The 22357-nt window shown below is 41.7% G+C and overlaps 1 protein-coding gene across 2 annotated transcripts in view; it reads left to right on the forward strand.

Moving 5' to 3' along the window:
* KCNH8 (potassium voltage-gated channel subfamily H member 8) overlaps nucleotides 1-22357 on the forward strand; it is a 159538-nt gene that overhangs the window by 125206 nt on the left and 11975 nt on the right. The window contains exons 12-13 of one of the 2 annotated variants that reach the window (XM_079947190.1): nucleotides 15708-15746; nucleotides 19426-19787. In XM_079947190.1, coding sequence (XP_079803316.1) covers nucleotides 15708-15746; nucleotides 19426-19787 — 401 coding nt within the window. The remainder of the gene's footprint in view (nucleotides 1-15707; nucleotides 15747-19425; nucleotides 19788-22357) is intronic. The other variant, XM_079947191.1, reaches the window with a different exon arrangement.

The following is a 22357-nucleotide window of genomic DNA, read 5'->3' on the forward strand; positions in this document are numbered from 1 at the left end:
AGATTTCTTCCTAGCGCCCAAGGAATAATACAACCATTTTTCTAATACACTACAACCTGTCAATTCATGCCGTGAAATATTTGGAACGCTCCTATCTGCACATCCTATAAACTCTGTGCTTTCCTCACATTGTGCTTTTTTTGGGGGGGGGGGATTTAGTACAGTTTTCCCCACCGTACCCCATATAGTCCTTAATATAGTGAACATCTCAGGGTTGGCTCTGAGAACAATGTGTTTTTCTGCTTCTGTGGCTTTATTCCTTGCCTCTTTGGTAAATCTCAAACAGCAAGATTGTGTGGGAGGGGCAGATGTCATGATTTCATGACTACCTCCAATGCCAGTGTCATCCACCCCCATGGAATTGTGACACTGGCATAGAAAGTAAGGGCACCCAGGGGCAGGGCTAGCCGCCCGCAGGGGCGGGACGAGCATCCCAGGAGGGTGCCAACCACGGCAAGCATCCCAGGGGGGCAGGGCGGTGATGTCACCCCCTCAGGGATGACACCCAGGGCGAGCCACACCCACCACACACCCCTTCCTCCGCCAGTGCTTAGGCTGCAATCCTAATTCCACTTACCTGGGAGTAAGCCCCATTGAATTCAATACAGCATAATCCTAACCATGAGTAATCAGAAATTAGTCACTAACTTGCATAAGTAAGTAACAACGACCTAGCTCACAGATTTGTTGCAAGGCCAAGGTGTCCTGATATGAGAGCAAAGTTATCTGAGCTATCTATGCTGAACTTTAATTAGATTTTTGTGAAGTTTCCTGTTGTTTAGGTTCCTCTCAGGCATTTGTAACTGAGAACGTATTTGCATAAACTAATTGGCTAGATCAACACCTGTGGGATGCTTCACATGTTACACTTTTAACAGGGGACACATTAAAGACCTCTGTTCGGCACCTGCTAAACCGAAAGCCAGTAAAAGATTTCCGTAGTATGTTTTCATGGTATATATATGAGCTGAGGAAAATATGTGTGCGCTGCAAACACACCTGTATATGCTGCAGACATCATGGTTTAGGAGGCGAGTGGCGCTGTGGGTTAAACCACAGAGCCTAGGACTTGCTGATCAGAAGGTCAGCGGTTTGAATCCCCGCGACGGGGTGAGCTCCCGTTGCTTGGTCCCTGCTCCTGCCAACATAGCAGTTCGAAAGCACGCCAAAGTGCAAGTAGATAAATAGGTACCGCTCCGGCGGGAAGGTAAACGGCGTTTCTGTGTGCTGCTCTGGTTCACCAGAAGCGGCCTAGTCATGCTGGCCACATGACCTGGAAGCTGTACGCCGGCTCCCTCGGCCAATAAAGCGAAATGAGTGCTGCAACCCCAGAGTTGGCCATGACTGGACCTAGTGGTCAGGGGTCCCTTTACCTTTAATGTGTGCCCATGAAAATTGTAATGTGTGCCCATAAAAACCGTGGTGTGTGAAGCAACACAAAGTGACTATATATCAATATGATTTGATGATATTGAGCTGAAATATCTCAGAAGACATGGTTCAGGAGATGCTCTTAATTCAGCCCCACCTCCTGTTTATTACATACACATACCTGAAATTTCCCAGAATATCTTCAACATTTCTTTACGGCAAATACCATTTTCCAATCCTGCTCCAATGACCTGGAATGATACTAAATCTGGGGCATCACGAATGATTCAGAATGGTGAGCAGACTGGCAGGATAATTGTTGTTGCTGCTACTTGCTGTGATAGCCCCCTAAAAAAAAAAAAAAAAAAGATTTCGGGGAAAAAGAAGGAAGTTGGGCTGCTACTACTGCTTGTGATTAGTCCAACCCCTGTGAAATTGTTAGATATATTTTCCTCCCCTTGGAGAAATTTGATGAAAGCTGTCTCTTCCAAAAAAAAAATAGGGTGGAGAATTTTGCACACAGCTCCCAACACCAAGCATAGCTGCTGGTTTCTGAGAGGCTCAGGGAGTTTGGCGCAGTGCAGGAATGGTGGCAGGAATGGAGGATTGGCTCTGCCACTGTGCTCACACCATGCTGAGAGCTCTTCCCTTCGACCCTCTAAGGAACCAGCATTCATGCTCAACCTTGGAAGGGCAGATAAGCAACCCCATTGACCTCTACTGGTTCATATATGGTGCATCCAGGGGCAGACATGCCCCAGTGGAAGTTCCCAGCATATATAATAGGAAATGACAAGTGAGGACAACTGGTTACTTTTTAAAGGGGCTAAATAAAATGTTTCATCTTATTTGCAGTTGGATGAATGGGAAGGACAGTGTCCAAAGTCCTTTTAGGGGGCTTAATTCAGCCCACCAGTCGATTTAATTCGGCCCCCATGTCAGTATATGTTCAGGGGTAAAATCCTAAAAAAACTCAGCAACTTTGGTCGGCCCTCACGCATGTTCACTTCATCAAATCTGGCCCTCTTTGAAAAAAGTTTGGGCACCCTTGGTGTAATAGCACAAGAACCCTAAGAATTGGAAATCCACCTACGGTTGCTTCAATATTTAATAAAACTAGAACAATCTGTCTATCTAGTGTTCTGCAATACACAGTAGAGTTCTAATGGATAGTCCACGTAGTCTTTCTGCTTCTTCTCTACTCCTAAATCTAACTCTTAATACTACTTCCTTAGTATGCATACAAAAAGAACAGTCATGTGCACAACAGCAGAGACAATTACCCCATGTAGTATAAATATGCAAGAGAAGAACTCATGCAGCCTATTTTTACTTATTTAGTAATAAACTTAATTCAACTGAGTAGACATGTATAGGACTGCACTCTAAATTGTATATTTTGCAGAATTCAATGTTAAATTGATTTGCAAAACTCCCCAAAGAAGGCAATTTTGCTGCATTTTCTCCAAATATTTTCCACCAGTTTGCACCCTGGAGCAAGTGCTTTGAGTCCATTTTGAAGGGGGATGCCTCAGAAGATATGGGCAGAGAGGAGGGTGGTCCTCTTTCCTGATGACTTTCTTGTTTGATCCAAAAGGCAAAGTGCACTTCTTGTTGCACTTTTTCTTTTCTTTTCATATGCTAGTGCAATGTAAGAAAACTATTCAGCTTTTCTGCTTCCTAGGACTCCTCGCCCAGAAACCTCCAATTATAGAATAGCCTTGCATGAACTTTATTATTTCCTCCTGTTTCTTTTGATCAACCCCTACTCGCATGAAAGACAAAAATGAGTGCTGCCAGATGCACTTGGTTATATTTGTTGAGATTTCATGAGTAAGCAAAATGGGAGAACTCCTGATCAGCACTACAGGGCATGTTAACTTGCAAGCAGATACTGACTAGAGTGTATGAAGAATATTCTGTGGCACTGATTATCTAATGAGTACTTGGAAAAAAGCCATCTCATTAATGGTCATCACATTTAATCACCAGTCTTATGGCTTGGAGTTTTTATGACAGCCCTCAAAATAGATTAGATTATTTAGCAATTGTTCACCAGGTACATATAATATCTAGTTGTGTGCATAACTTTTCACTGGATATATATAATACCTATAAGCTATTTATGATGGTTTTCCTCATTAAGATCTTTTCTTCACCAGTGTTTTGGTCCAACATAGGTAATCTTTCCTTTACACAAAAAAATAAGAGAATTTTGGCTAATTCACATATAGTAATCGTGTTGGGGCTTGAGTTTCTTTCTATTTCATTTTCCCCCCAATCCAAAAGGAGATCTTTGTAGTTTTTGTGATATGGAGATTATCTCTCTCCATGGAAAATAAGCAGATACGTGCTGTGCAATCCAGTACCTCAGAAGTAAGCCCCATTGAGTTCAATGGAACTTACTCCAGGTAAGTGAGAGTGGGATTGCAAACTAAGAAAAATTAAGAGGACTATGCATGTTAACACTGAAAATCTGAAATCTGTTGAATGTTGACAGTTACATAAAGTATTTGTTACCACGTACTGGTGAGCGAGCAGTTAAGTTAGATGTCTTTTTTGGGAAACTCAGCTGAGATTGCAAGCATTCTCTTGTGAGTGTGCTGGTTTAGATAGATAGATTTTAATGTGCCTAGAAAGGTAAGAAAAGATGGAAAATAACAGAGAGATTATTTGGTATCAGCCTCTTGGGGAAGAGTAACAAAAATGGCAACATGAATTGAATGCTTCAAGGGACCCTGATGACGCTGGCAGAAACATCAATGCCCAAGTGGCTGGCAGTGTTATCTGAAGCTGGTGAGGTGTGTACCTATAGTCTAGCACTGTTATTGTGCTTCTTTCCCTGTGGATTATTGGAATAGTTCAAGAATGCAAAAAAGAACATCTCTTTCCCTCTCAGTTGCATGCACAAACAAGCTTCTATATCATTCCTTTAAACTAAGCCCGTGTGTGCTTTGCCAACACAATGCTTTCTTTTATTTTGTTTTTATATAGCAATTGTCTTTATTAAAGGCTTCCATTGGTGCGTCTCTGTCATTTGCAGATTGCTTAAATGCAGTTACATGACAGCTTAGGAAACCTTGTTAACATCCACCCTGCATTCTTTACATGGATTGCTGGTAGAGTGGCAAATTGATTTAACACTAACATTATTGGTTTCTGTATTTCCTGAATGGCATACATCCTAGTTACATTTGAGAGCTGCACCTGGAATTTTATTTTGGGAGTGACCTGTGCCACCCACTGTTTGGATATGTCACTACAATACCTTTGTGCTGGTTGTTGGTCAAGCCTTTGCTGTGGCAAGACCGTACATTCTCCATTGCAAGTGTTTGGATGCAATGCAGCTGTAGTAAGGCTGATGGAGATGACATAGAACCTCCAAACTCCCAAGACCACCTTTCTGACCTTTCCTCAGATGCTAGATCAGGGTCTCCCAATCTTAGGTCTCCATCTCGTCCTGCTAGCTAGGAATGATGGAAGTTGTAGTCCAAAAACAGTTGGAGACCCAAGTTTGGGAAACTCTGTTCTAGACTGATATTCTCAGGGTTGCTGACCTAACTTCCTACTTCCTGTTCCTCGATCCCACACTTTCATTTGTCTCTCTCAACCCTGATTGAAATGGAACCAGAAAATCAGTTTCTTCCAAAAGCGCCCGGATCTGGTCTGCAACCACTCGCTCCACAACCTTGGTCAGGAAAGGAGGATTAACAACTGGCCAGTAGATAGTTAGGTTTTCCAAATCCAGAGAAGGTTTCTTAAGGAGTGGTTTTACCACTGCCTCCTTCAAACAGCCAGGGACCACCCCCTCTTGTAAAGAGGCATTAATCACCTCCCTGGCCCAGCCTAAACTCAACTTCTGTTGATGCATATAAGTTCCAAATGCTGTCATTCTCTCCAGTAATTAATCTTTGCTACTCCTTTAGCCAATGAGAAAAGAATTCAAATAAAATAGTTCCATCTTCTACATACTTTGGGGAGGCGTCCATTATTTGTTCACTTTACCACAGCTTTTCTTCCCTTCCTGTTTGGTCCTTCAGAGATGTAGCCTTTGGAGGAATGAACATAGGCCACCCGTTGGGTGACACTATACTGTACTAGAAACCTCCCTTCCCATATGTCAGGCTATAGCAACATGCATACCCTGCCTCTGCATCGAACGCATTGCAGTACATTCAGCCATTGTCAGGGAATGGAGACAAGTCACCTTGCTGCACCCAAGAGTTCTTGGGTCACTCTCCTCTTATGTAGTTCTGCTCCCAGCAGTGAGGATCGGCTAAGAAGCAGACATGGACAAGGTTAGGAACAACCCCATTCCTTGTGAATCATTGGCTTCAGCTTCAGAGAGCCAGTGTAGTGTAGTGGTTAGGAGCGGTAGACTCGTAATCAGGGGAACTGGGTTCGCGTCTCCGCTCCTCCACATGCAGCTGCTGGGTGACCTTGGGCCAGTCACACTTCTTTGAAGTCTCTCAGCCCCACTCACCTCACAGAGTGTTTGTTGTGGGGGGGGGAGGAGAATGTTAGCCACTTTGAGACTCCTTCGGGTAGTGATAAAGCAGGATATCAAATCCAAACTCTTCTTCTTCTTCTTCTTCATAGCTGTGCATGTAGCACAATAGAAGAGGGTAAGGTCCTTATATATTTAAGTACTAAACTGGAAGGAGTAGAGATGGCACGGATAGAGTATTTGTGATGAGATCTTACTGCAAAAGAAAAGTTAAAGTAAGTTTAAGCCTATGGCAAGATTTGAAGTAAGTTTTGAGAGAGCTCATTGTTGGCTCTTTCTGGTTTTGCCGTGGGATGTGATAGCACAACCATGAACTCATTTGCTAAATGACGCCAAGTGAGATTACTACTGTGCCCCCAGAAACAGAATGATAACACCTTTCCCCTGTAGCCGCAGTGAGATTTGATTCATCTCTTAACACCAAGCGTTGCAGCAGCCTGAATCACTCAGAGGTCTTCTGTGCATTCCACAAACTTTAATGAAGTCCCAGAGGAAGATGAAAACCTCTGAGGGAAGCATGACTTCTCTCCTTTTGGTTCAGTGAGGTACTATCAATATGTGTCACATCGTGGAGAGAAAGATGGCTTGCTTGAATATGTAGAGATCTGTCACTGCAGACAGGATGTATAATTAGCATGAATGCTTTTCCTACAAAGCACTAAAAATAGCACTCATGTGTTCCATCCTGCCCAGCACTGACAAAACCAAATATTTACAAATTGAAAATAATAAGTATTATATAGCCAAGAGGAAAAGAAAGATCCTGGCTGTCTTTGAATGGTTCTCACATTGCATATACAATAATGTGTGCACAAATCTCATTGGTTGCAAGTGAGATTCTTTCACTTTGAAGATGCAGCTGTGTGACTGATGCTTGGTATAGGCTGAAATCCAGAACTCTGATCCTGCATGGGTCTTTCACTGTAGACTATGACTAGGGACGCGGGTGGAACTGTGGGTTAAACCACAGAGCCTAGGACTTGCCGATCAGAAGGTCGGCAGTTCAAATCCCCGCAGTGGGGTGAGCTCCCATTGCTCGGTCCCTGCTCCTGCCAACCTAGCAGTTTGAAAGCACGTCAAAGTGCAAGTAGATAAATAGGAACGGCTCCGGCGGGAAGGTAAACGGCGTTTCCGTGCACTGCTCTCGTTTGCCAGAAGCGGCTTAGTCATGCCGGCCACATGACCCGGAAGCTGTACACCAGCTCCCTCGGGCAATAAAGCAAGATGAGCGCCGCAACCCCAGAGTTGGTCACAACTGGACCTAATGGTCAGGGGTCCCTTTACCTTTATGACTAGGACTGGGTTGATTCTGCTTCTCTCGCTTTCTCATTTTTCCAATCTTAAATCCAGCTCTCCACATTTCTGCAGTATTTTTTAATATCTATTTTTAATCACCATAAAAATTATTCAGCATTTTAGTGCTAATTTCTCCTAATAGACAGTTCTTTTTGTATGCAGTTTCGACTACTGTACACATTTTTTTTTTTGCAAGCAATTTGTTCTGATGCAAAACATTTTTGTAAGTTTTTTTTTAATAGGTTCTTTTTTATGCATAATTTGGAGGACTGCAAATCAAAATTTGGATAAGTGTGTAACTTAGCTAACCTACTGTTTAGTAGGTTTGCAAATTTTGTGCAGGACTCTTCCCCCCAATACTTCCTTGTAATTATTTTATGCTCTCTAGGTTGGCTGGGCAGCAGAGGAGGGTGGAACATAGTTGGCCAGCTTTTAAAACAGATGTTTGATACACATAAACAAATAAAAAATGGAAGTGTTTTGTAATAGGAAGCTAAATTACATTGCCTCCTAATTGTTGTTAAAGATATGCTACTAAATATGCTAGTTCAAGAGTTGCAACCCTAGGCTTTGTGGTGACTGAAAGAGGGACAAAGCTCAACTATTAATTTTAGCTTTTAAACCATTTTGAACTCTCTCCCTCCTCATTCACCTCACTTCCTAGGATTATTACATGAGGCACCAGATTATAAAGCTTATCCAGAGGGTTACATGTTTGGACGAGGGGGGTGGAGATCCATAGTCCAGCAAAGCAGCTTATCTGTGTTTTTAAAATGTGGTGCAAGGAGGTTATAAAGCACTGAGCCAAGTAGCCTTTCGGCCAGAAAAACCATCTTAGGTTCAACAGGCATTTGTGTGAGAGAGTGAGGGGTGTGGGTGTGTTAAATCTAAACACAATTCTGTTCTGATCACAGTAGCCCTGGAAGACTCAAAAGGAGGAATTGCAGTCCTATGCACAAGTTTTACAACAAAAATCATGGGATTATAAAACCAAAGGGCATGAGGGCAAGCTTGTAATCAGCCACTTGCCTGGTTGCCTATAGCAAGTTACAAATGACTCAGAAGTCCAAGAGAATCCCACTTGCACTGTAGTTTTTAGTTTGAAAGAGCTAATAACTTTGTCTTTGAGACAAAGCAGCTCTATCTACATCACAGTCTGTTAAACAGTCATTTGCTTTCCCCTTTTCTATTTTTTTTTTAACTGAATTTCACAAGTTTGTCTTTAAATGCAAACAGAATCAAATTTCTCCCTCACCTAACCATAGTTTGTCCTGGTTCACACAAAACAGTAAACTGTGGTTAGCTGAAAACAAAAGTGAATGCTTCCCGTCTTCCTTGTTGCTGCACTGGAAGAGAAGAGGGGAAGGAGGAACCATGCGAACCCAAGACTCATTAACATAGCTATCAACTATGGTTTAGAATTACATCCAAACATAGCTATTATCTTCTGAAATGCAGTTAAGTCCTAGACTTTCCCAGTGCTGTGCAACAGTTGATAGTATTGGGTTCTTTTCACTTGTGACAACTTGTATTGGTTGGTATATAAACTTGTATTGGTTGGTATATAAATTGTCCCAACTAACAGGAAGCCATACTTATTGACTGCTGCACTGGATTAGAAGCTCCAACACCCAGCTGCTATGAATCATTGATCTCTACCAATGGAGAGACCAGTAGTTGCCAAAATGTCCCCATTACCCCAATTAGCTAGCAGTGGTCAGGGATGGTGGGAATTGTAGTCCAAAAACAGCTGAGGACCCAAGTTTGGAAAGCACTGGTTTAAAGCATTTGGAATTTTGATACATGTTTGGTTAGATGTGTATTTTATGGACACACTATGCATTGCATGTAATGAAGAGCTAACACCATTTTTCTTTAAAGAAAAGTGCATACCCTCCAACATTTCTCCGGTGAAAATACACGTCCCATTCCATAATGATGATTTTACTATTTATACCCCACACATCTTATACTGGGTTGCCTCAGCCATTCTGGGCAGCTTCCAACACACATAAAAACATAATAAAACATTAAACTTTTTTTAAAAAAAAACACTTCCCTATACAGGATTGCCTTCAGATGGTTTGGGGTGGGGGTTGAATAACTCCATAGCTTCCAACATTTCTCCAATGAAAACAGGGACATCCTAAGGAAAAGTGCGACATTCTGGTATCAGATCAGAAACTGGGACAGCTTCTCTAAATCAGTGACGTCCCTGGAAAATAAGGACAATTGGAGGGCCTAAAAGTGCATTAAATCGCACTATGAATGGAAAACCAGAGGGAGAGTGATTAAACCTGGTCTCACTACTGCTTTTCAGCTCAGTTCTCTGCCCAAACTGCTCCCCTGCTGCCCACAGAGTCCCAGATGAATCAAGAGCTCAGCAGCAGGAAGTGCTGTGGAAAATTTGACTGGAAACAATGGCTAACAGGGAAAGCTTTAGACATTTCTGCCCACTACTAAAAATTGATTCTACCACAGCTGTAGTATATATATATACACACACACACACACACACACACACACACATTTCCCACCAAAATTATTGGCACTGGACCCCCCTTCTGCTGCAGCTTACTTTATACTGCAAAATTATTGACTTGACCGTGATGCCAAAACTACTGAGTGTTGCAACAGCTCTTTTTTAAATAGCCATGCTTGTTTGGAATCCAATTTTATTGCTTTGCTTTTAATCTCTTCACTAAACCATCTATATAAATGTCTGCTTTAGAACCAAACTAGACACGACGCAGGAGATATATTAGTAGCATAGGCTTCGTTTTATTTCATTCCTACTTTTTTATTTTGGTTACTATGCAAGCAGCTGCTTGGGGCTTCTAATTTGATCAGAGAGGCAGCCCTGGGAAGAGACTGCTTTAACCCTTTCCCTTACCTAAATCACAACTTTAGCCTGCTGTTAGTTATGTTGCCCGGTGTGTGTGGGGGGAACGACAAAATGTGGATTGGCATAGATGGAGGAGAGATGTGTACAAAGTCAGTAGCTGTCTCTTTCCCCCCTCATACCCCAGATGGAGCTAATAACTATTTCAAATAGGTGCAATTTAGATCCGGGGAATGGCACAGAAGGCAAGGATACTTTTTATTGATTCAGTGCCAGGTGAAAAGTCATCCATCTGCTTGGGCTTTGTGGGGAATAGTAGGAGTTACCGTTACATTGTGCCTGGAAGTGAGCATCCCAGGTTGTGGCTCCCTGGGTATTTTTTATGGGTAGGTTATATTTTTTATGTTCTGTGTTGAACCATTTATTCTAGGGTTGTTTTAGTGTTTTATTGTACTGTAATCCTTCCTGGGATTATATGGAGAAGGATAGGTCAGAAATAAATAAGCAGCCTCACATGCTTGGTTGATTTAAAAAAGAAAAGAAAAGAATAAAGCATAGGAGAGCCTAATCATCATATGTATATCCCATATCAGGTCTTGTTGAGCCCTTATAGCTTCATGTAAGGTAAAAAGCTAAAGGCTAAAGGATAAAAAGCTAAAAAGCTAAAGGATCCCTGGACAGTTAAGTCCAATCAAAGGAGACTATGGGGTTGCGGCGCTCATCTCACTTCCAGGATGAGGGAGCCAGAGTTTGTCCATAGACAGTTTTCCGGGTCATGTGGCCAGCATGACTAAACCGCTTCTGGCGCAACGTGACGTAAGCCCAGAGTGCACAGAAACTCCATTTACCTTCCCACCGCAGTGGTACCTATTTATCTACTTGCACTGGCGCACTTTTGAATTGCTAGGTTGGCAGGAGCTGGGACAGAGCAACAGGAGCTCACCCCATCATGGGGATTTGAACCACCGACCTTCCAATAAGGCTTGGTGGTTTAGACCACAGCGCCACCTGCGTCCCAATATAAGCTCCATATAAACCTTACCTTACATATAAAGATGTGTGTTTCTATCCAACTTTCCCTCTCTCTCCAATCCTGCCGGAACATTGAATGCGAGATGGGGAGCTGAATGGATACAAATACCCCTATTCAGTGTCAGTGATGGCTTGTGTGAGGTGATGAACAAGAGTCTATGTGCATGCAGCAGTGGGCGGGGGGGGGGGTGCCGTTCCAGTAAACTTTCCATACATTCACAACTGTATTTCTGTGGGACCTAACTTTTCTATCCCTGTAAAAATACAATGAATACTGTCAGCTTAGAAGCAGAAGAAACACTTTTTTTTGTTTTTTTGTTACTTATACTACTTTTTCTGCTGGCACTAAGGGAAGTGCTCGAATATTTAGGAGTTCCCTCGTCCGCCAGAGATACATAAAATGCGATCAAACTGAACAGAAGCTGAGCAAGCTGATGAAGTGAAAAATTAAAATTCAGGAGATGTTGGACTAGAAAATTGTCTTGGGAATGTTATATTCAATTATTGAGTTTAGTTACAGTAACAATTATAGCTAACCTAAGAGGTCCTTCAGATTGCATTTGTCTCAGTAGGATGCAATTTGGGGATTTACATATTTCATTCAAAAATAAAACATATATCCTCCCGCTCAAAGGAAAGTAGAGAGAGATGAACATGTATGAGTCACTAAGCTTTTAGGTGATACAGTAATCCCTTGTTATATGCTCACATATTTTCCATTACCACACAGAAAAATCCCTAGGAACAAAGCATATGACATTTGATCTACATTCATATTGCCAACATTCACAAACAGAATTTTGTACTTCTTAATACTAAGCATATTACCATTCCAATTTGAGTGGAAATCCAGTTCAAAGGCTGGGTTAGTGTTTTTGCAAACCCTCACCCCAAATTAGCAGACATACAAAACATAGAACAACTAATTCAGTGCATATGAAAAGGTTTAAATGTCCTTCTTTGTGATATATCCACATTTTCTTTTGGCCTGAATACAACATCAAGATGACCAGCCAAAGCTCTTTCAAATCAAATGAATGAGAACAGAGGGTAATACTTGGGAGGGTTTTTTTATACATAGTAATGCAATAAGAGAAGGGGATGTGGGTGGCACTATGGTCTAAACCACTGAGCCTCTTGGGCTTGCCAATCAGAAGGTTGGAGGTTTGAATCCCCACGATGGGGTGAGCTCCCATTGCTCAGTCCCAGCTCCTGCCAACCTAGCAGTTTGAAAGCACGCAAAAAAAAGTGCAAGTAGATAAATAGGTACCACTCCGGTGGGAAGGTAAACGGTGTTTCTGTGCACTGCTCTGGAAGCGGCTTAGTCATGCTGGCCACATGACCTGGAAAAACTGTCTGCAGACAAATGCTGGCTCCCTTGGCCTGTAAAGCAAGATGAGCGCCGCAACCCCAGAGTCGTCTGCAACTGGACTTAACTATCAGGGGACTTTTACCTTTTAATAATAAGAATATTAATAATAAGAAATGAGCAAAGCTGTTTCAAAATGGATGCATAGCTCTGTCCAATATGGCTGTCGAAGGGCAGAATAATATAATTTGAGTACTCTTTAATATTAAAGATGGAATAATTAAAAAAATTGTTATACAGATTTGTGTCTCTCCCCCCCCCCATTTTATCTGTAGAGAACTAGAAAGGATGAGCATTGCCATTATACTAGTTCATTCCATAACAGGGTTCTCAACCTTTCAATGATTTTTTTTAAAGAAAAGGATATGGGAGTCACAAAATGGACTGTTGCAAGCGGATGGCCATTCACAAAATAGCTGCTCCCACTTTTTCAGGCTCACCCCAGAACTAGCACACACTCACATAAACACACATGCTCGTTCTCCCTAACATATTTTATGACTGTCAGTGTGGACCAAGATACTGGTGATTGCTTTAGTTCTCAGTACCACAATGGCGTCACATGGAAGAAGGTATGAGCCTGGTGAAAACTGAATTACCGCTGAATCATCTCTGGGTTTTAGTTTTCCCCCCTTTCTGTGGAGTCACACATTTGAGTTAAATAACACAAGCTGGTGATTGAAGATCTATGCAAAGGTTTGATAATGTTGTTGCTTTGTGTTTATTTGGTCTGTCTCTCACACTTTTCTTCTAGAATCAACAGACCGATTCCTGTGATCAGAAAAATCAAAGCCTTCTTTTCTCTTTTGATCAAAACATTTCTATCTCCTTCTTGTTGACCTCCTTATTTAGGGTTAAGCAAAGCATCCCAGCATCCTTTAAAAAGTATTAAAGTGATAAGAAATCAGGGCATCTCTGCAGGTCCTCTCACAATTAATGCATCTTATATTAAATACACTAAGAGGCAGAAAGGTGTAACCATGGTTATGTGTATTCTGTGGCCTTAAAATTCACTACAGTTTACTGCGTCTGTCTTTGTCCTTGTTTGTGTCTGTGTGACTGCTTTCTGTTTGGAGACAAAGAAGAGGCAGTAGAGACAAAAGACTTTTACAGAAAACACAGGCGACTATCACCCTTCACAGGGAGCTCAATGAATTCAATATTTTTTTTATATGTAAAATATTCGTTCTCATACTCTGTCCAAATGCTTCACTTATAGAAACAAGTAACTCAGGCTCCATTTCTGCAGATTTTTGAGAGAAATATTTATCAACTATTAATATAAATTCCCAGAGAGGTACAATTTGTAGACATGGAAAACAAAACAGATATGCAGCCTATGCACTTGCCTTGAGGGTCATTCTCATTTATCTCTGTGGGATTTACTTCCAAGTAAATATGTGTAGGATTGGCCTACAACAATACCATCTCAAATAAAATCAGAGCTGATGTGGAGCAGTCGCTTGGACACTACTTACCTGGAAGTAGCTTACCTGAGAGTAACTCCCACAGAATCCAGTGGGACTTGTCTCTTACTATGCATTATAGCATTGCCCTAGAAGGCTGCAAAGAGATGCAACATGGAAAATACACAATTGGGATCGTCTGTGGATTGGTTAGGCTACTTCCAGATGGGTTCATTTGCAAATGGGCTGTTCCAATACAGCAAATGGGTCGTTGACAACAGTTCAGTTTAGGTTAGTTTTTGTTTTATTACTAATCAGATTTCCCCCGGAAATGGTAAATCCAGATTAAATGGGGGAAAATATGGGCTAGCCTTCTGATGCCAGCCATGTTGTGAGGATGCTGCAAAAACTTCCCACAATGAACATCCATCTGAAAGCACCATTACATGTAAAAACCGCCACTTGGAGCACAAATTAAATCATGGCCAAGGGTGCCAGAAAGCTAATGAAGCTCTTCCCTGTCTCATTTTTCTATCTCCCAAGCTGCTATTTGCCCTGCAGAGGAAAACATAAAGGCACCATAAGAGTACCTGTGCATTTCGCCCTGCAGATGCAACAACTTTGAGGAGGCAATTTAGAGTGACTCTTCCAGATGCTTTTCGACTACAACTTCCTTCCTTCTTGACCATTGGCCATGCTTGTTTGGGCTGATGGGAGTTGGAGGCCAGCAGCATCTGGAGAGCAACATTATTGTTATTGCAATTTGATTCTTCATGAAACTGAGCCAACATTTATCATTCCCTTGGTTATGATAGATAAGGGAGCACAAAGGAACGCAAGATCTCTACCAACAAAGAGTATCTAAAGGTGTGAGTCATTGTGTTTGAACGTGTGAGAGGAAGTAGCAACTAATGGTAAGAACGGCTAGATCCAATGGTTCTGTTCAGAAAAGCATCCACAAGTTCAGATGTTTTATTTTTTCCTGCCTGTACCTGTTTCCAAATTTTACAAATTGGAAATCTCACAAGAACTTGGTAGAGGAACAAAATGAATGACTGACATAGCAGATCCACACTATACATTTAAAGTATATCATATCATATCATTTATTTATTGAAATCTATATCCTGCTCTGACCAGGGTGGCAAACAGATACAAAATTTAAAAATGAAAACAAAGGAAAAATACTTAGAAAAGTTCTAAAAACAATACAACTGGTAACAATTAAAAGCAGTGACTCTTAAAAATATCCCAAACTGCACCATTCTAATGGGCATTTAAAGCATGTGACTCTAGAAAGGTGCAATTGCTTCAGATCTGATCCTGCAGTAACATCCACCAGCTTAATTCTCATAAGTTCAAACAAAACACAAAGGTTATATAAAAACAAGGGAATGCATTTAGCTGCACAGTGAAAAGATCAAAGTGTGTACATGCATGCTCAATGCGAAAAAATGCAAATTATACCATATACCAAACCAAAATCTGTTGTTTTTGCTAGGCATGTTCTATCCCATGGCACATTCAGGGATAGACAAAAGATGAAAATCAAATAAGATTATATACATATGGGCACCATGCCATTAAAAAGCTACTTCTTTTTTGTGGCATGGTTCCCTTATGCATCAAAACAGAAAGTACCACATAAGAAAAAATGGTGGGCTTCAGTATTAGAAGTGAATATTTGCTCATATTTTAAGACATTAAAAAATAATTCACTTTTCTCTAAACCGTTTTGTCAACTGATTTAGCAAACAGACATGAGAGACAATTGATTTGAGATTTCCCTTTTACGCCATGCCCTGATCTAAAATTGCTGCTGGAAAAGCCACTATTGTGCAGATTCTGGTATTTGCTACTTCCTCTATTTGTTGTTCTTTTCAGGTAATCACAAGATTATCAAACAAGTCTGCAATCTGTCAGGTATGGTTGACTGATTTTAATATAATGAGCTTAGTTTTAAAATACCTGTGGCTGAATCCAAATTCCTTTTCGGGTCAGAGTGTCACCTTTGGATCCCAACAGGCACTGAGATGATGTACCTTTTTAAAAGGTCCTTGTTTATAATGTGTACAGTAGTGTTGGCATGGATAAACTTGCCTGTTTGCATGCCCAGTTGCTACCTCTGCATTTTAAAGCCAGGCCCTGCATGCACAGTTGCTGGTCTGCGTAGAATTATGAAGTAAAAAAATTGTAAGTCTCATTAAATATTGGGCTGCCTCATATCAAAATATGATGCGTTTTGCATGCTGATTCTAACTTATGTGTGTTGATGCATCTCCCCAAAAGATCACCTTCTGAATTGCAACTCACAGTGACGTTTGAAATATTGATTTCAAAGCAACAGACTTTTACTATGCTTTATCGACGTGAACGTAGCAATTTCAAAATCTTGAAAGTATAGAGAGAGAAACTCCCTAGCCAAATTAGGTTCATGTTAAGACTGAACCTAATAACAAGGGTCCACAGAATTCGCCTATCCGAACAATAATATGATGAGGGTTCGCAAACTTGATTTTATACTTATATGAGTTGTATTCAGCTAACTTTTACTCAGAGTTCACCCACCTAAGTTAGATATGGCCATTAATTTCAGTGCATCTACTCTGCAAAGAAGTTAGTTGAATGCAGCCTTATCTGTTGGGTTGAGTTCAGGCCCATTTTGTATGGTTGCCGTTCCAGAGAAAATGGGGCCCAGTTAACTAGCCCTTTTGATTTTGCATATACATTTGAACATCACATCTCTGTGCAGCCATCCGGTGATATTAGAGGGGGCCAGAGCATGTTCTCACCTTCCTTCATGGGCCAGAGTGGAAGAGAGGTACCGCTAATGTCCTATCCAACCCGCAGCCTCAGTGAATCTACTGAAGAGACTACCCACACTTTCATTCGAAATAAGAATAATACTGGAACTCAAGCCTGTCCTGGAAGTCCTGACTTTTAATTTTAAGTGTAGGGTAGCTTTTGCCAACCAGCTGCCCTCCAAATGTTTTGAACCACAACTCCTATCAGCCCCAGCTAGCATGGCCAGTGATGAGAGATGATGAGAGTTGAAGTCCAAAACATCCCGAGGGGACCAGGCTGAGGAAATCTGGTTTAGGAACATGCTGTAGTTGCTACATGATAAGGAAGGGCATTTTGCTTATGTTCACTGATACTTTTTGTTGTTTCACCTATTAGTACAGATTTTGAGTGAGCCCCTAATAAACCTTGCCACATACTTTTTTTTTTTGTTTTGTTTTGTTTCTTAAACCAAATTCAAAACAGAGGTGAATTTGGGTTGTTCAGCCTATGAACAGGACGCAGGGTCTACATATTTTCTCCCAGATTTATTTTTCATTCTGATGTAATATTGCTCATACTTAATCCTCCATGGACATTGCGCCATGAAGATAAAACTTATGTCACAATGGGACCATACTGTATATGTTCTCAGTTGAGGACAAAATATAGATGAAAATCATGATGATAACCAATATGATATCTTGGTTAGAAGGTTAGGACTAAAAGCTTTTAAACCCTGGTCCAAATTTTTGGTGAGTCTTGAAGTTCCACAAGTTAGCTGTCAAGGTAGTAGCCAATATAGTAGTCAAGTAGCCCTTTCCCCTTGGCCTAGGGGACGAGGTCTAAACTCACCCAGCCCTACAAAGGGCCAGAGGAAGATTGTCTGACTATTGTTTTATTGATTTAACATGCTATAAAGTGCTTTGAGATTTTATTAAAAATATAAAGCGGTATAGAAATTAAAAAATAAATGAATATATTTTATCCTATTCTACCTGTGAGTTGTGGACATAAAATGAATTTTTTTTTTTAAAAAAAATTATATTTATTAAAATGAAAAATTGCCACAAGCAGGATGGAAATAGGATAGAAAGGAAGAGTAGAGCAAGCCAATACAGACCACGGGGCTTGTTAGCAACATCACGCTCATTTAATCTAAATATGAAACTGCATCTGGAATGTACACTGCAACCCACATGGAGTAAGTATATTATGGAAAGGTGTAAGGCTACATGTGGGGGGAAAGTTCCTGATTTTAAACCCAAACTCCAGTTTCAGGATCATTTTCTTTACCGAGAAATGTTGCCTAGTTTTGGTTCTTGCAATTCACACAGTGCCTGTTCTGCTTTGAAGCTCTCGGACATCAATAGTGTTGTCTACCGTTGAGCAACGTTACCCTATTTGGATTCACTTAATTTTAAATGTTCTCCCCTACCTATTATTTCTGCAAAGGCTCTTAAGGCCATTTACTATTATCAGACAACGACTTGCACCCACCTCCCTGAGCCTACACACCTGCAAATAGCATTGTGAAGGCTTTCACTCCAGCTTCCCTTTGCACAGGATGGACTCGCACTCTCTCTCAGCAGGTGTGCCTATATTATCTTCTTCTTTGGCTTAGGAAACTATGTAAGATCTACCTTTGAGCTAGTTTTTAGGGGGAAAGCTGGTCCAGTTCATTTGGAGTTGTTTTATGTTGTTATTTGTCAGTGTGGATTTGTCTTTCTGTTTTGTTTTGTTTTGTTATGTACATTTTAATTTGTTGCCATCCAAGCAAATTTAGAAACATGGGATTTAAGAGATTTAAATAAACAGGTAAATTAATTAGACAACCTATTTATCTATTACACAGCTCTGTATGAACTAAAAATATGGAACATTTCTGGGTAACAAAATGCATTTGCTTACATTTTGCCGAACTGTGTTTATAGACCCATATTTTATAAATCTCCTCACATAGTGGAATCCCATTTAAGGGGCCCAAGAAGCTGCAAAATGTTTACGATGGGAACATTTGTGGTCTTTGGGTTTGATTAAATACTCAAAAGTTTTCTTCCTCTCGGGAAGAGGCTTCCATCTTTCTGTCTAATTCTCAGGGCCCTTAAAAATTTGGGTGCAGGGTGCAAGCTTACCTTGTTGCAAGGTGGCCAAGAGTGGTGTGCCTCTCTGAGTTTTTCTTTCCAGTAAGCTTTCCCCCAGCACTCTGCAGCCTCCTTGGCTGCCCATGCCTCTTGATCTGAAAAAAAGCTGCATGTATCTTCCCATTATAGTGCAGGCACCCCAGAAGGCTACAAAGTGCAGGCTACTGGTAAGATGATGTAGATTGAAAGACAAGACACTCGCAAACACCATTTGGCCCTCCCAAAAGTGAGTTAAGCACAAAAAGCACCTCTGCACCCCACCCAAGAGAAATTCATTGCAATTCCCCCCCCCTTTTATTAATTTTCAAATGCAATTTCTTTCCTCCTGGGAAATGGATGGAAAATATGCGGAAGGAACATTGGATTCTCAGGTACAGTGGCACCTCGAGTTACAGACGCCTCAGGTTACAATCGCTTCAGGTTACAAACTCCGCTAACCTGGAAGAGTTACCTCGAGTTGAGAACTTTGCCCCAAGATGAGAACGGAAATTGTGTGCCGGTGGCGCAGTGGCAGCAAGAGGCCCCATTAGTGAAAGGACGCCTCTAGTTAAGAACAGTTTCAGGTTAAGAACGGACCTCCGGAACCAATTATGTTTGTAACTAGAGGTACCACTGTAGTTACGACATAGCAAGCAGATTTCCATTTTAATTTCAATATGAGTTATCCGCTATTTTAGGCAGACTCGAAAGGAAATGGAAGCATCAACAAGAGACTTCCCTCTATTGTGGAAGATGAGGAAGAAGAGGAGGAGATGGTAGAAGAGGAGGCTGGTACTCTTTCTCCAGTCCATACCAGAAGCACAACCTCCTGCTCCCAGCAGAAAAAGTCAGGAAGCAATAAAAGCTATCTTGGGATAAACTTGAAACAGTTGGCCTCAGGAACTGTGCCCTTCCACTCACCTATCCGAGTTTGCAGTGCAACCTCCTCTAGAACCAAGCATGAAACAGAACTGCATTATTACTCCAAAAGGAGAGAGAAGAACCTGAAGCTGCATCTTTCATCCCTAAACAGCACTGGTCCCCCAGACCTCAGCCCCAGGTAAATATTAGGAACGTCTCTTACAATGGCGCGCACCCAGTTTCTCTTTCCATACCAACATTTTTCCTGTGGATCATAAATGTTTTCCGTTCTTTGATACTGTTGCTAACAATATTGATGCCTTAAAATTACCCACCAATTTCAACCACTTTAAATACAACCCATTAAGGAGTAAATTCACTGATTATCTAAATAATAACTGTAGAAGTTTGAAGACACTAGCAGGATTAAAATAAATCTTATGACAAGGACTTGAATAAAGAGGAAACTGTGAGATGTAGATTGGAAATAGAAAACTCTTGGCGGGAGGGAGGGAAGTCATTGCTTGGCAGAGCGGGGGGAAAGGAGTTGTACAAATGGATGTTGAAATTTATTGTTGTTTGTTTAAAGTGAAAATTTAATTTAAAAAAGTATTTTTTTAAAAAAAATACAACCCGTAAAGGAATAATGGTTCTCTATACAGAAGGGACACAGGTGGCGCAAGGGACACAGGTGGCGCTGTGGGTTAAAGCCTCAGCGCCTAGGACTTGCCGATTGAAAGGTCGGCGGTTCGAATCCCTGCGGCGGGGTGCGCTCCCGCTGCTCGGTCCCAGCGCCTGCCAACCTAGCAGTTCGAAAGCACCTCCACGTGCAAGTAGATAAATAGGGACCGCTTACCAGTGGGAAGGTAAACGGCGTTTCCGTGTGTGGCTCTGGCTCGCCAGATGCAGCTTTGTCACGCTGGCCACGTGACCCGGAAGTGTCTGCGGACAGCGCTGGCCCCTGGCCTCTTAAGTGAGATGGGCGCACAACCCCAGAGTCTGTCAAGACTGGCCCGTACGGGCAGGGGTACCTTTACCTTTACCTTTATACAGAAGGCATTCAGAAGAACTGGTAACTAAAACCAGTACTATGCACAATGTTTAAGGGCACAATAAGACCCTATCCAGCATTCATTATGGGAGACTGAGGCTACAGTCCTCTACTCACTTGCCTGGAAGTAAGCCCCACTGAGTTTTATGGGAATTATTTCTGAGCAGACATTGACAGGATTGCACTGTAAGCACAAAAATCATCCTTACTGATTTCAGTTTAGATTGCCAAAATGCACCTGCATCTTTCAACATCCCTTCAACAGGCCTGCTTTAAAAATTGTCTGCTTTTCATTCAGAGTCCTGGAAGTCAGAAGGATATGTAAAAAGAACACAAAGTATGAGGGGATTTTTTTAAGGATCATTGAAACCATGCAGTCCCTGAGCTAGCCCATAGAGATTGGCTCATGAACGTTTCAGAGCTCTGGAAGGAATGGAGGAGCAGTATGTTTTATTTTATCTTATATAAAAAATTGATACCCTGATTGCAAAATACCCACTCAAGGCACTTTGAAGGGAAGCTCCCTGGCCAGAGCTAAAGCTTAGGCAGAGTCTCTTTATATGAAAACCTTCCTTGCTCATATAACAGGCCTGCCCCCAGCCCTGCCTATGGCTGCCTGATTGGTAGATTTGCAGGGTTTCCCACTGACCATATGCCCCGGACATTGCTGGGATTTCAAAGGTGGAATTGACGTCCAAGGGGAATTTCCGAAAGGCATGGGGTGGATTCCTTAAAAAAACAAAAACAAAACCTGAACAATTTTGGAGATGTCCTGATTTTTACTTTTTGAAACATGGCAACCCTACCACAGGCATTTGACTGGCCACTGTGAAGACAGGGTGCTGGACGAGATGGCATGATCCAGCAGGCTCTTATGTCTTTATGTACAGAGAATACCAGATTTTTTGCTCTATACGACTCACTTTCTCACTCCTAAAAAGTAAGGGGAAATGTGTGTGCGTCTTATGGAGCGAATGCAGGCTGTGCAGCTATCCCAGAAGCCAGAACAGCAAGAGGGATTGCTGCTTTCACTGCGCAGCGATCCCTCTTGCTGTTCTGGCTTCTGAGATTCAGAATATTTTTTTTCTTGTTTTCCTCCTCCAAAAATAGGTGAGTCTTGTGGTCTGGTGTGTCTTATAGAGCAAAAAATACTGTATATAAAGTGATTCTGTCCAAGCTTTGGCTCCGTCAGCTTAGACAATCTCAGGGACTGTGTGGTTCCTTGGAGGGTTGTTCTTTTAAGCAACAACAGCCTTTGCACAGCTGTCTCCCCGCAGTGCAAAAGCAGAGAAACACTTGATTTCTCAGCAAAGTGCTTAGCTGTTTGCTTTAAGGCTCTCTCTTTTGTTGACCCATGCAAATTTTAAGACGGAAGTTCAGCTCCCTTCTCCTGAAAATGCTCACAGACTGCATTCTCACCTTGAAAGGCTTTCGGAAAGACATTAAGCTGAACCCAGTGGGGAGGTCTGCTGCATGAGGTCCATTGAGAGAAATCGGAACAGCATGTACTACTTCCCTATTCATTTCAATTTGGCTTGTGCAGGAAACATCTCAGTGAACTGTGTCCATAGAAGCTAGCTGCAGGAAGGAGTGCCTGAGGAATAAGAAATGGGAGGGGGGGGGAAGGAACCTTCTCCTCCACTGCCACGTTGCTGATTTTAGCTTAGGACGGTTATGAATGAAAGTAATCACCTTTAATAGGTGTTCAGTGACCTTTG

This window comes from Podarcis cretensis, assembly GCF_951804945.1.
Source record: "Podarcis cretensis genome assembly, chromosome: 12".
NCBI lineage: Eukaryota > Metazoa > Chordata > Lepidosauria > Squamata > Lacertidae > Podarcis > Podarcis cretensis.